This window comes from Anser anser, assembly GCF_964211835.1.
Source record: "Anser anser genome assembly, chromosome: 6".
Lineage (NCBI taxonomy): Eukaryota > Metazoa > Chordata > Aves > Anseriformes > Anatidae > Anser > Anser anser.
In genome coordinates, this window is record NC_139726.1 from 5,665,972 (window position 1) to 5,681,071 (window position 15,100).

General features: G+C 33.5%; 1 protein-coding gene across 12 annotated transcripts in view; it reads left to right on the forward strand.

Moving 5' to 3' along the window:
• Nucleotides 1-15,100, forward strand: part of LRP1B (LDL receptor related protein 1B) — a 546,211-nt gene that overhangs the window by 427,480 nt on the left and 103,631 nt on the right. For all 12 annotated transcript variants that reach the window (XM_083841828.1, XM_083841833.1, XM_083841832.1 and 9 more), the window contains 6 exons: nt 1,105-1,292; nt 3,258-3,441; nt 5,306-5,391; nt 9,010-9,132; nt 11,096-11,277; nt 12,722-12,921. In XM_083841828.1, coding sequence (XP_083697954.1) covers nt 1,105-1,292; nt 3,258-3,441; nt 5,306-5,391; nt 9,010-9,132; nt 11,096-11,277; nt 12,722-12,921 — 963 coding nt within the window. The remainder of the gene's footprint in view (nt 1-1,104; nt 1,293-3,257; nt 3,442-5,305; nt 5,392-9,009; nt 9,133-11,095; nt 11,278-12,721; nt 12,922-15,100) is intronic.

Consider the following 15,100-nt stretch of genomic DNA (forward strand, 5'->3'; position numbering starts at 1 on the left):
GATTTTGATGGAAATCACTCATTTGCTTTGTGGTAAGGCAACATAAGTGCTTGATATTTAAGTATTGTGATTCTGATTTGGAGATGTGGAATGTAACTGAACTGACCTGTTGCCAAGATGTGAGGCTGTAGGTGCGCTCACATTGTAAATCAGGAAGGTACATTTTACCTATATCTATAGAAGTCAGACCTAAAATCCCAATCCTTGATAAAATTAGCATTACATTATAGTCACATCTTAACGTGTGTGAAAATTAAATAGTCATACCCAAAACAGTAGTATTTATTTGATAGACCTCACGTTATTGCTGAAATTTCAAACCATAGGGAATGCATAGGGAGCTTCTGCCACCAGTCTCTTGACAATTCTACTGAAGATCTTAATGTTATGAACATACACAAGAGTTTTCAGATAATCTCAAAAACTGCAAATGAATTCTAAAATCTTTCAAAGCCCTGGGATTTGTATGATATAGATGTTAATATGTGAATCTGTAGCTATGTCTAGCATCGTTCCCTGTTTAATGATCTGACCTGTTTCTAATCTAAGTCACTCATTACAGGAGGAAAATTCCCTACACTTATCTTGTATTTCAACTTTACTTCTCCCTTTAATTTTTCCAAATCTAACTTTTGAGTCTAATTACAGAAGTCCTCCTAAAGAAGTACAGACTATTTTAATTAAATTTAGTTCTATATGATAGTAAAAGTTTATCTTCAGTGTTATCAGTGTAATTTTTTGTGCTGCTGATTTGTATTACATCAAATACGTGATATCTAACATATTTATTAGGCTTCTAATTTGCATTACTTCATTTTAACTTGTTCTTCGTAATCTTTTAAGAGAGGCAGTCAGTCTCTTAAATACACTGACCATTTTCAACCAAGTCTTTCAAAGATGGGAGGTTCCTTTAAGTTTTCCAAACAGTGAAAAAGCAGATACTGAAAAGTAAAAAGGTATTATAATACTACCAATAAGAAATGAACATTCAATTTTTACACAACTGTTTGATCTTACATGCACATATTGCAGTTGATCCATCAGAAAATTAATTCCAAATACTAATAAACTACACAAAGTTGTGTCTTCTTTTTTCTTTTCCAGAGCAGTCATGTAACAGCTCTTTTTTCATGTGCAAAAATGGCAAGTGTATTCCTCAAAGTGATGTTTGTGATAACAAAGAAGATTGTAGTGATGGTTCTGATGAGAAAAGCTGCCACATTAATGAATGCCTCAGTAAGAAAGTTAGTGGCTGCTCTCAAGATTGTCAGGATCTTCCCGTTGGATACAAGGTGAATATAAGATATGGTGTTAGAAAATAAAAAATTCTTAATTCTTACCTGTTTCTTAACTATTGCATGATTATTATAAAACTCCAATGTGTTGCACACACATTGTGATGTGTGGCTTGTATTGAAGTGGTTTACCTACCGTAGTGAGAAGATTCAAAGTTTTGTTTCCAGTAAGCAAATAATTGCCACGTGTATATATAAATATTAAAAAAAAAAAAAAGGTATAAAACATACTTTAAACCTATTGACAAAAGCATACAATTCTTTGTGTGTAGCAAATTATACTGATGTGTACAGAGCACTGAAAATAGTCTCATTTTCATTTGTGAAAAAATCAAACGTACAAGTGAATAGCAGGAGTAGAAGTTTTCTCCATTTTTTTTCCTAAGGCAAAGGTACTAACATAATTGAACAAAGTACAATTGCCTTAGTTTCAGAATAAAACCTGTAGTTACCTGCATGTGATTTGTGTTGAATTACCTGAATCTACTCTTGCGTTCTGAAATATGTAGAAAAGAATACTTCCTGTGTATTGTGTAAACCCTAATCACTGCACTAACCTGTAAGTAGAAGCTGTGGATTATGAGAGACATTTTTTCATGATTTTAGCTCTGCAGTATCCCTAACACACACCCAAACTTTTCATCTTTTTAATAGAATATTGGCTCACTGAGATCTAAACAGAATTTGGCCAATATGGCTTAGGCCCTTAGGTAGTCAAACCCTTGAAACCATGAATCTGAAGGCCATGGAGACTAGGCTAGATGAATCAAAGTAGTAGCAAAGTTGTAGTAGCATGATTGTGTAGAAACCATATGATGGGTCTCTGCAGAGAACAAAACAGAGAATACAAGTAACCTGACATGCAATTGTCTGTTGATAAAAATATGCTCCTATTTCAAAGCCTCTTCATTTCTTGACTATAGTGTTTATATCTAATGATTATAGCTCTTTTAAGTTACCAGAGATTAATTCTCTGCAGTTCTGAGGAGTTAGCCCAGTTCTAAATACGTAAGGAAAACTGCAGTTTTAAAATTCTGAAGATCTTTCACTTATTGTTTTTTTTAATCCTTACATACAAGTAAATTTATTTGAAACTTATGTGAAATAACATCATTTGGTCTTCTGTGAAATACAGAAGAGAATCTCAGTTTAAGTGGTATGGCATTTCTGCATTTTTACTGACATTTGTAATATTCTGAAATAATAGTTGTCTAATACTATAATTCGTTTTCCCTAGTATGTTTCAAAAACTCTCCTTTTTGTCCTCACTTCACTTGGCCACCAATTTCTTCTGATACATATTTGATGCCTTTAGAACTTTTTTCCGATTCAAATCATTTGATATTAACTTCCTCATCCATTCTCACCTGTTTCTACCCAGTTGTGTTTTGCATCACTGATGTTGCATGCAATCAGTTTACTGCAGTGATCATCAGACCCGAGTAAAAATTGGCTTCAGAGTTCTCATTCACATTACCGTATCCGTTACACAGAATGCTGGATGTTATCAATATTCAAGAAAAAAGCATTAAAAACCATCGATCAACCTTACCAAAAAGTCCATGTGCATTTGAAAATAAGGAATTCAAAAGGGGGCCATGTGTCGTTATTTTCATGTTGGTTTTTTTTTCCCCATATTTTTAGGGAAAATTTCTATATTTTATGGATTTTTTCCATATTTTTGAAAAGATGCATTTTACTTCTGCTTCAGTTAATGTTGAAAGAATAATTACTTATTCTAAGGAGATATCTATTTGGCAGGGAATTATATTTATGATCTCACAATCAGTTGACAAGAAATGTAGTTATGTGTGCCTGTTAACAGTATGAATAGCAGTGTAGTTAGAATTTTACTTAAAAACCTGAGGCTACATAAAGAAATTTATGATGCTAACACATTCAAAAGATAACAGAGTCAGCGAGTAATTCAAAATGAATATATTTGTGTTCTTTTTTTCCCAGTGCAAATGCTGGCCTGGATTCCAGCTGAAGGATGATGGCAAAACATGTACAGATATTGATGAATGTTCATCTGGATTTCCCTGTAGCCAGCAATGCATCAATACATATGGAACCTACAAATGCTTGTGTGCAGAAGGGTATGAAATACAGCCTGATAACCCAAATGGCTGTAAATCCCTTTCAGGTATCACAATTTATTATTTTTTTTTTTTTTTTATTCACAGCTGTATCCAAAATAATTTGTGACATTCCTTAACTCCAAGGTCTTTATTGTTCCCCTTTTAAGCAAGATAAACAGTTACTTCAAAGCACAGTACTTCTTCAACAAACAGTAGGAATGTGATTCAATGTCTGAATGTGATAATAAGTTCTGGTTTTAGTATGTATTGTACTCAAATCATTTTTGGTGAATAGTCCCTCAGACTTGCCAGTATGTTCAACGTGTGCATGGGAAAAGGAGGAACAGGAAAATAGAACAGAAATTGCAAATTGCAAAAGAAATTCCATTATTCTTGTGGCATATTAAATCCTCAACTCTCATCTGTAATACACAGTACATTTCAAGATATATAAGAACACTGATTATTTCCTCACACCTCTGTCCATGTCCTTGATGTTATTTTTACGTATTTTAGTCAGTAGGATTCATTAGATCAGTGAAAGGAAGAACAAAATGTTAACAGAAAAGAAACAAAAACCCCATTACTGCTTTATGCTGGATTTTGTTCATAGTGCAGTCTTCGGCTTGAGGAGATTCCTGCATTGCAGAGTTTTTGTTTCATTGGTCGGTTGCTGGTTGTTGTTTTATCAAAACCATCTATTTTCTTTCTTAATGATAGGAAGACTGGAACCTCTGTTTGCCTCAAAATTCTTGTCCAGGTGCTTCCAAGAGTAATGAGTGAAAGCACGGGGGAGGGTAGAGATACAGGATCAAATTTTTACTTTACTCCTATCTCACGCCTTGAAAGCCACTCATATATTCAGAACTCATAGAGTGCTCAAATGAGAGGGGGAGCTGAAGCACATTGTTGGACAGTTGTATACTGGAGTTGTAATAAATCAGACTTCAAAAGCGATGATGACAAAGCTGTGTGAGGTGTGGCAAGGATGGTTGTGCTGAGAGGAGCTACCAACATGCAAACATTCAGCATAATGCTGGTGTCTTGTATAAATTGCCTTGAGATCTTTACAACAGAACAGAGATTGCAGCCTTTCTTCACAACCCACTAACAGTCTTTGCTGAGGATAGTGCCTCAGATCATGAAGAACTGAAGAATGTCTCACAAGTTAACCATATAGGTGAGGTGGGGCAAAGTATTTAGTACAAGAGCAGAGTAGGCTTGACGGCACATTAGATCCCAGAATGTATGAGCAGTAGATAAAAATCATAAATACATTTTCTATTATTACTATTTTTTTGTGTATCAATCTCAGTTAGTAGAACGAAAACAAAGACTTAAAAAAAAAAAAACCATTGTGTTTGTCAGTGATGTTTCAAAGTGATGGCATAATCTGAAGGAATACTATTTGATAAATTAGAAAAATGGAGTTAAAAAGCCAAATTTGGCATAAATTCAGAATTAGAAAGTCAAGATTTATCCAAATATCTGTTTCTTTATATCTAAAATATACAGAGTATTGAGGTCTCAAAAAGTAATGGACAAAATGTATTTGGTTTGCAACAGAAAAAAAATAATAGTGATAATTTGAAAGTGAATGTTCAAATTAAAACAAGTGGTATGAAATATATTTCAAATTTAATTGCTGACATTAAATTATCATAAAATACAGTATGGTTCCCATATTCCAAAGGCAAAAAATTAAATTACATTGGAAGATATACTAATTGATTGCTTTGTTCATTTTTATACTGCATCATTGATCTTTCTTGGAACATTTGAATGTTTTAAATATTTCTTTCATCCATAACATTGATCAGAGCATGTAACATTTATTTTTCAAACCATCTGTATTTCAGCATTGTATTCCTGATTTTCCATAAATTAACGTAAAAGCTAGTCTAATATATTCTTTCTCCCGGGGTTTAGATGAGGAACCTTTCTTAATTCTGGCTGATCATCATGAAATAAGAAAAATTAGCACTGATGGATCCAACTACACTTTGTTGAAACAGGTATAATCATAGTACCATGCTCTAAGTTTAACTCGATACTTTTATTTTTATTTAAAGTGTGCAACTGACAGAAATATCATTCTACAATTGGCATTGTATGCACCACAGAACAACTGCAGTACCTTCACAGTTTTGCTAATATTTTAAATTTACTACCTGAGTATTGAGATGATTAAGGCTCAGGCAGTTGTTTTGTCAGTCATTCTGATGTACGAAAATTTATGTTATTTGTGATCCTCTTCCACTGCAATATGTTTTGAACAATTTGTATATTTTATTTTTTTTAAAAAATACATATATATTTGGCCATGTATTATTTGGGATAATTACTGTCAGAATCCAAATCTATTTTTTTAATTTAGACAAACTCGATTCCAATATTTGCAGCATTACAATGCATGAACACGCATCTTTTGCTAAATCTGATTTTTTCGTGTAATTATTCTAAATTATTATGACAGGAAACAACAAAACAAAGCAAAACAAGTCTTTGAAAAAACTACAAAAATAGAAAGTTGCCCAGTAAGTACAGAGCTATCATTTTAGCAGTTTCTGCTCTGCTTCTATGCTTCACCTAAGTGTAGTTACTTACCACAGATTAGAGTTCCAAATCAGTTATGCCAGTCAATAGCATCAGGTTTTTTGTGACTTCTTGTGTCAGTAAGCTGTGCATCTTAATGTCACAAGAAAGGTGTTTAGGTCTTCGCAACAGTAATTACAAAATTAACCATCTTACATTAATCATTTTAATTTATTTAAGCATAGGAAACATTTTGTTAAAATCTGTTTGTTCTTCTGAAATCCTTCTGACTGCCTCTCATTTACATCTCACTGCCTTTCCTCTTTTGCTGGTATATCTATTACTAGAAGCCTGTGAAAAGAGGGGAGCAACAGTAAAATTTCTTTATGCTTGGTGCTGACAGATTGGCGCAGAGCTTTATTAGTCTTGAATTTAATGGACTCCTTTTCACTACGTTAGGGACAATGTAGCTCCAGCCATTGAAGACAATCTGTGGTTTCTGAATCACATCAATTCATTAGTCTAATATATATCTCAACTTTTGAAGCTACTGGCCTTTGATCCTATAAATATTGCATTTTTGAAAACATCCAGATTTGAAAGCAAAAGAGGAAGCTATACCAGCAGAACAGGTGAGCTGTCTTCCTCATGAGGACATCTTTTTGTCCTTGTAATGGTACGATGGATCAGCTCTAACCCTTTCTTAGACATCTGCCAGATGAAGGCAAATACCAGAACTGCTCTGGCAAAGGAGCAAAACCTCCCTTCTCTGTGTATTTGATCTGTGCTTTGTCATTCTAACAATTATTCATATAAACTCAGAGTAGAGGCGATGAAAGCAGGAGTTCATTCAGTCTTCTCTGAGTTGTTACATGCCAGCTTTTTCCTTTATTGTTTTTTTCTTTTCAAATGTACATAAAAAGTTCAACTGTTCAAAATACATCTCATCTGTATTCTTTGCCTTCCATTTCCTTCACTCGTAGTCATTAAAACCTGTAGGGTTTCCATAGCCAAAGTAGGTAGAATCTTCCTCCTCCTTTTTAGTGATTTTACCTGTATTTATTTTTTTTATTGATGCACCAAGGGGACCACAACTTATGGACTAGGATACAGTATGCTGCATGTAACAGAGACAAATAAAACCACAGGTTTGAGATGCGAGGTTAAAGCAGCTGATGCCATCTAAAAGTTTTACCATTCCTTCTTAAAGCAGGATAGAAGAGAAAAGAAAAAGAATAATGCTAGGAGGACTTCAAAGTGATATGCAGAGCAGGAAGAGATATTGTCTGGACAGAGAACTCTGTTGCAAATATACAGAAACAATTTTACATGCAGCTAATATTCTGATAAATATTGGAACTAAACTCACCCAAAATAAAACACTTGAAACAAAAGATTTGAAGGCATTCAAATTCTTTTATCAGCCTGCATACTTAAGAAATTTACTCAGTGTTTTAAAATATGTAGGTATAGAGCTTTTCACAAATTGCTGACGTTGATTTCCAGAATGTTATACATTTTGATAGTCTTATGATTCATCTTTGGTCTCCTTTGTTAAGAATTTGGTGTGCAGCTTTATCTTTAGGTACATGTTTGCTAGTAATAATAAAAGAGACAGATTATTTTTTTTGTAGCACAATTACAAGTGTCAGAATTGCAACTGATTTTACTAAAATTATGTGTGCATGGATATGTGATTTTTGAAACACTGTGTCATTTCAGGCTTTACTGATGGTTTGTGCTGCCTGATCACTCCTTTCCTCTAAGTTTTGCTCAAAAGATAGATCTACCTTATTACACTGTAGTTTGCAGATAAGCCACATATTACTTTCAGGGCAATTAAATATTGTTGTTCTTAGTTGTTTATTTTAAAGTTGTCAATTCCAGAGCATTCCCTCTACAAGTATGAATTTCATTAACGAGGGAGGTTGTCAACATACCTTAGAGTAAAAGGTCATTGGGCTGATAATAGAATTGATGAAAAGATCTTATGGTTTTAAAAGTGCAAACTGCATCTGTTCTTTTTACTACTGCTGCTCCATCATTGATTGATAACAACATCTCTGTATAATATTAAGAATAACCATGAATTCACTACAAGTAGAATGTTAAGCAGGTTATGGGACAAGGCTTTCCAGTTCTCAGATAAGGAAATGAGGGCCATCATTTGAATGCAAAACCTTTGTTTCCTATCTTCTATTTGGGATGAAAAGCCATTATTACATGACTACTGTTTCCAACCTATAGGATTACCTCATCTCCGATCACCACTCTCTTTTGTTATATTGGCGTAGTAATTGGAGCCATAGGAGACTTCCAGATGCCTGCTGGATCTCTCACTTTCACACTTTATATATATATATATATATATATATATATATATATATATATATATATATATACTAGCTATATATGTGTGTGTGTGCATCTGAGAATTGAAAACCTTATTCAAGAATTAAAATTTATGCTTTTTTGAACATCACAGTCTTTAATTCCTGATTCATTTATACAAATAGTAAAAACTAACCACTAAAGATAGTAAATGTTATGCTATTTCTGAGTTTGTTACAAAATGAATATCTTTACATTTTCCAGAGAGCTGACAAGATAGGATAGTATTTTACTTCCATTCCTTTGTGAGATGGCATTATAACACTTACATTTGGTGAAAATTGTTGCAAGATTGGTTTTTGTTTGTTTGTTTTTCCCTCTTGTTTGTTAGAGTAATGCCAAAGGTAGTAATTAACAAAAAGATTGAGCAAAAGATAAATACATTTACTGATAACGTTAATTTCAATATCAGAAATGAAGAATATCACAACTTCATTTAGTTTCACGTCATCTGAATTTTTGAAGTGCAATAGTTATTTGTCACCATACTTATTACTGTTATAATTTTTGTCTTTTTCTGATTATTTAAAACTAAAGTACCTCAAAAAAGGTACTCAAAAATAATAGTAAAGTGAAGCATTTTGATGACTGTTGTATGCAGTATATTTTGCATTCTGAATGCTATCAAATATTTTATATTCAAACTTATTTGAATAAGTTGGCTTGATTTTTTTACTATTATTATTTTTGTTTTTTTCCTTTTTTAGGGGCTAAATAATGTGATTGCAATAGACTTTGACTATAGAGAAGAGTTCATCTATTGGATTGATTCCAGCAGACCAAATGGCAGTAGGATAAACAGAATGTGTTTGAATGGAAGTGACATCAAGGTAGTTGTAGATTAATAAAGTTACTGCTAGATGTATTTTTTTTTTTTTGGAGTATTTTGGAAAATTCTCCTTTATGGTTGTAAGCCAACTTGAGAAGTTTGGGTATATGCATACGCATACATGGCATGAGGTAGCAAGTCATAGTAAAATTTAATTGCATTTGGATCTTGTCTAAATAGAGTTAAAGGCTAAGAGGATTGTATTTATGAGCTAAATTCTGTATGACTTAACTGACAGTTGACTGAATTGTTAGTGCAGTGGGGTTTACAGAAAGCCAAAGAAAAAACAAGTCTAAGTTGGTAAGCTGTGTAAGTATACTGAAATACTGAAGTTATGGAAAATGCTGTAGTCAGCTGGTCTGTAGACTTTAAATGTCACACTGGTCATTTCTGTGACTGGAATAAGTTTAAAGTGATCCTTCGAAAGAAAAGTCATCAGAAAAGACACTAATTACTTTGGTTGATGCTTCTAGACAGTGTAACTAAGCCAAATATAAGTTTGCAGATCTGTCTGTTTGTACATGAAATGTCCCATGTTGCATTGCATAGCTTTGATGCAGTCGCACATTTATAAAACAGTGAAGCTGGCAATGTTAAGGTACTAGGAAATAAAATATTCTATTCACGTGAAAAAAATGTTGCACAACTTGATCTAATTTTAGAAAGATTTTATAAGGTGGTAAATAACGTAATAACCTGAAAGGATGTTTTTACATATTCATAACTATAAAATTAGGGTAAAGTATCTCACAGTATCTCTTCTCTTGAATGATTTTCAATGTCTTCATATGGTAAATTAAATTAAAATCAGACATTCAGTAGTACATTATAATGTTTACATGTAAAGTTTATACTTGAGTGCATATGCCTTTAGTGGTGAAGATGACGATAAATTAGAATGTTCACCATGGTAATAAATCCATTATTAGTACTTAAGAAATCTTAAATATTTTCCAATGTTGCTCCCTGTGATTTTTAATCTTTTTTTTACTTAAGTTCTAGTTACAGAGACCTAATTAGGAGTAGAATTTTGAAGCTTAGCTGAAGTTGGACTCTCATTTTGAGATGATTGGGAATATTCAAATATAGCCTGAGACAATACTTAACGTGAAGTATTCCCAGCCAGACTAGATTGAGTCATACTGTCAGGATGAGGTTTGTAGTCTTGTATGTCTAGAGATATTTGTTCAAGTCTCAGAATTATTCAGGTCATCAGAAATTTTGAGAATAACACATCCCAAGTCAGTGAATCATAGTCTATCCATTATGGCACTAAATTGCTTCCATCCCTTAGTTTATTCCTCAGTAAGGTAGTCTTTTTGAAATAGAACTAATTCTTAGAAAGTTCCTCTTCCTTCTACGAAATGAACATTGACCATAAGAGCACAGCATTTACTTTCCAACCAGGTGAGCTTTTTCTTTTTGCCTAAGGTATGTGCCCTCATGGTATCTGTCATGATGTATGACACTGGTGTGATATTAAAATGAAATATACGCCAATGTAGTGTGAGAAGAAGTGGTGAGCTAACAAGTAGACATATTTTAGGGTGTGTTACCAAGAAAGAAGCTTCATCTCAGTTCTATGAAAAACAGAGTAGTAAAGGGGAAAAAAAAGTATGTATTTTTTATTAAGACAAAAGGAACATTACAAACTTAAGATGAAAAATAAAAGATACAAAATTGTTAAAATTTAGTGCATAATGTAAAGAAGTTGGAAATTTGGTGTTTACTACATCAGGCTATTCTCCATTCTCACTGACTATAAGAAATGGTGTCACATTGTTTTTACTTTCAAAGGTGTCATTACTTCAGAAGTGTCATTGTTTAACAAGGAGTAATACCTGTTTTTCTCACATTGTATTTCTCTGTATCATATATCCAACCTCTCAGTATTCAGATATATTTAATTCTTTAATTTTTATTCCTTCTCACAGTATTTAGATGGTTAATTTTTGCTTTTCTAGGTAGTCCACAATACTGCTGTTCCCAATGCACTGGCTGTTGATTGGATTGGGAAGAATCTATATTGGTCTGATACCGAAAAGAGAATTATTGAAGTGTCTAAACTCAATGGCTTATACCCTACTGTCCTTGTGAGCAAAAGGGTGAAGTTTCCTAGAGATCTGTCCTTGGATCCTCAAGCTGGGTATGAAGAAACAGTTCTGCAGTAATTAATATTTGATCTTAATTTTATATTTTTTTATAAAATCAGAAGAGAAGCACTAATTATTTTTTTATTATCTGACTTTTAGCTATACTGGATATCAGTAGTCTAAAATGCATTAACAACAATTATTATATCATCATATTTATTTGTTAATGAATGAATGGGATACTGAATAACAAAAGGTTCATATTGTATGAGAGACAAATAAATCTTGCAGCTTGTTTCATTTATTCACTGAAGTGAACTGTTTTGTTGTCACTCTTTTCTGTGTTCGCTAGATTCCAAATAAGTTGGGTTATTCAGCTATAATTTATTGGAAGACATTCTTTGATAGGCCTTGCATGTGAATTGAAGAATGAAAATGTTTCAACCCTCTTAACTGGAAGATAGCTTTTGCCTATTTTTGCGTTATAAAATTAGGGTTTTGATTTTAACAAAAGCCTAATAACTGGATTGATTCAGTACTAGGAGATAGCAGTTCAGGCTTTTGGGGGGAGGAAGGAAGATTAGAGAGAAGACTCGTAGTCCACATATAACTTTAGAAAAAAAGCCTTTAAATATACAATAAACTTCACTTACTGCTAAGGGGGTCTTAAAAATTTTAAATGGTCAATAGGCTTGAAAAATTTATTGCAACAACAGTGATGTTGCAGTTGTAAGTGATTCAGTGATTCACAACAGTGAACTGCCTAGTTAATTTAAATAATTCGTTAAAAGGTGAATGTAGTTGCTAATTTCAGTAATTAGTAATTTTGCTTGGCATAATTTATTTATTAATCTGTGCTGGCATTCTGATTGAAGTTTTGAGTATCACCGCTATTTTTGCTTTCTTGACTGGTATGAGAGCTATAGGGACAGGAGACATTTTTCTTAACAGTTACAGAGACAGTTTTGGGTCTCTTCTCCCAAGCAATAAGCAATAGGACAAGAGGAAATGGCATCAAGTTGTGCCAGGGGAGGTCTAGGTTGGATATTAGGAAAAGAATTCTTCACTGAAAGGGTTGTGAAGCATTGGAAAAGGCTGTCCAGGGAAGTAGTTGAGTCACCATCCCTGGAGGTAGCCAAAAGATGTGTAGATGTGGTACTTAGGAACATGGTCAAGTGGTAGACTTGGCAGTGCTAGGTTAACAGTTGATGGTGATGGTCAACTAAGACTTGATGACGTTAGAGGTCTTTTCCAACATAAATGATTCTATAATATAATATAATTGTAAAATATTATAATATTTTACATAAAACTGTTGTTCAGAAAATTAACCTAGTTCTATGAATTAAAAAATAATTTTAAAAAAGCTACCTGGAAAGTGGAAACATCATGGAATGACTAACGACTACCAATATATTTTTGACGTCAACTAAATTAATTACATTTTTTTTTTTTTTCTGTTTTCATCACCAAGCAGCTGTTGTATTTTGTTTTTAGATATTTGTACTGGATTGATTGCTGTGAGTATCCTCACATTGGCCGTGTTGGTATGGATGGCTCCAGTCAAACAGTTGTCATAGAAACACAGATATCTAGACCTATGGCTCTTACAATAGATTATGTCAACCACAGACTGTATTGGGCTGATGAAAATCACATCGAGTTTTCTGACATGGATGGATCTCATAGACATAAAGGTTAGTCAAACAGCTAATTACTTTTTTTTTTTGGTAATTTTAAAACTGAAACGTTTTGTATATTACTTAGAATCATGTGAAAACAGTACTTTAAAACATTTTTGCAACTTTATTTTGATGCACTTTTTCCTTTTTATCAACATTTTAAAAGCTGCTTTTCATATTCCTTATCTATGGTGAATATGAATCCTTTTTAAACATGCATTCCACATTTTAAACTTGCCCATGGAAAAAATGTCAAATGAAAACAAAAACTCTAGGAACAGACTCAGCAATCAAAGGCTGCCCTGTCAATTCTGTGCTGTAGTATATACTTGACCAAGTTATAAAGCCAGAGAAACTTGACTATTAAAAGTGGAAGGAATATGTCCTGTGTGCCATGTGTTACAATGTGGCTAAAAGCAGCCTGAGAAGGTCTGGAAAGCCCATTAGTCTGCTCAGCATGAGTCAGTAAGCAGACTAGTATTACAAATGTAATTTGGGGCTTTCTTGGTAGATGGATAAAATAATAACTTTTGAAATACTTATGTAATTAACTAATTTTTATCCCTGTGTTCTGCTTCTCACCTAACAGATGATTAGAAAGCTAGTCTTTTATCTATAAAGTGTTTTAGAAAAAAGTTTTACACTGTGATGAGTACTTCTCATATTCCAAATGGTATAATTATGGTATAATCTTAAACTTTAATTGAAATATATGAAATTGGTTTTGGTTTTGGTTATTTTTTTTCTGCTAAGATGAAACACTGTTACTTGAGCTTCCTTCCACAAGCTTTACCCAAACTTCAGAACTGCTGTTATCCTGGTAAAACTTGTGTATTTGGGCTTTTGGGGGCTTTTATCTCATACTGAGTGCCTCTAGGATTTCTCTGAACCAGAGCTCATGAAATGAGTACTTTATTTCCAGATTGGAGCTTTGTTCTGAAAGGAAAAATAGAAAAAATGTTTTCTAGCTCTTGTGTTCAAGAAGAGTAAGTTATAAATAGATAATGAACAGTTTTTGAAATGCTGAACTGGGGAGACTACAGCAATAGCTATGAGAGCTGTAAACATTCCCATTAATCTCAGAATTAACTTCCATGTTTTTTGTAGTGAGCACAGGACAGTTTAATGGTCCTAACCTGCTCAGCCAAGCAATAGTTGCTCAGACATATCCTGTCTGCAGGCTGAATTCCTGCTGACAGTCTATTTTTCTGACAGGTAAAGCAAGGCTCCATACTCTTCTTCATGTTATTCCACATTCTGCTATCCTGCTATTTAGTTTCCATACAATTATCCTCTTACTCCTCTTTCTGGATCTTTCAAGGGAAAGAAGGAAATGGTGGAAATGTTTCTTTCTTAGTCCACATCCAAATGCAGTGGTCAAATCTTTTTCAGTTTTCTCTTTCAGTCTGAATGTTCTAGATTTTTTTCTTCTGTCTCAGAAAATGTCCTCATACCAGTACAGTTGAGAAGATACCTGCAAAATTCCAGTTTCACTGTCTTTGGTGTCCTTTGCCTTGGTCTCCAGCCTACAGGTTTCTGTTGCTTGAGTGGGTGGAATCACCTTCAACTGCTTTTATATTCACAGAGTTGATCACTCCCCCAGAAGATAACATGAATCTGGAGAAGCAATTTGTCACAAAGCCATAGCTGGTAGCAGTACAGAGCAGCTTCCCTGCTAACAACACTGCCGCCAGTTTTAGACAGCTGAATGCATTCATAACTTAAGGAGCATGTCTGACTCCATAAGTATTACAGTGAAAGTGTTAGGAATCAAGCATTACTGGACATTCTGTAGGCTGTTAGGCCTGTAAGTTTTACTATGATGATTTTGGAATGAAAATTCATAAAAATTTGGTAACAATTAAATGTCTGAGGCAAACTGCATAAGTGGTTGTGACTTTATGTAAACCTGTTACAATACTTTTAAGGACATGGTTCTTACAGATGACATGTAAGAGATTCAAGCGAGAAGAAACTTTTGCTTTGAGAGGAAGATCCTGAAGTATTTAAATTATGTGAGAGGAAGATTTTCTCATTAGCTAATACTGTTTGTCATTTTCTGTTATCAGGTGCTTCTCGCAAAATACAATTATCAAACCAAGTTGTACAAAAGTTTCTGTGTATTTAACAAATAAGTGATAGAATCCTTGGCATCTGAAGTAGATCAAACATGCCTGTAGATGTTCTAAAAGGT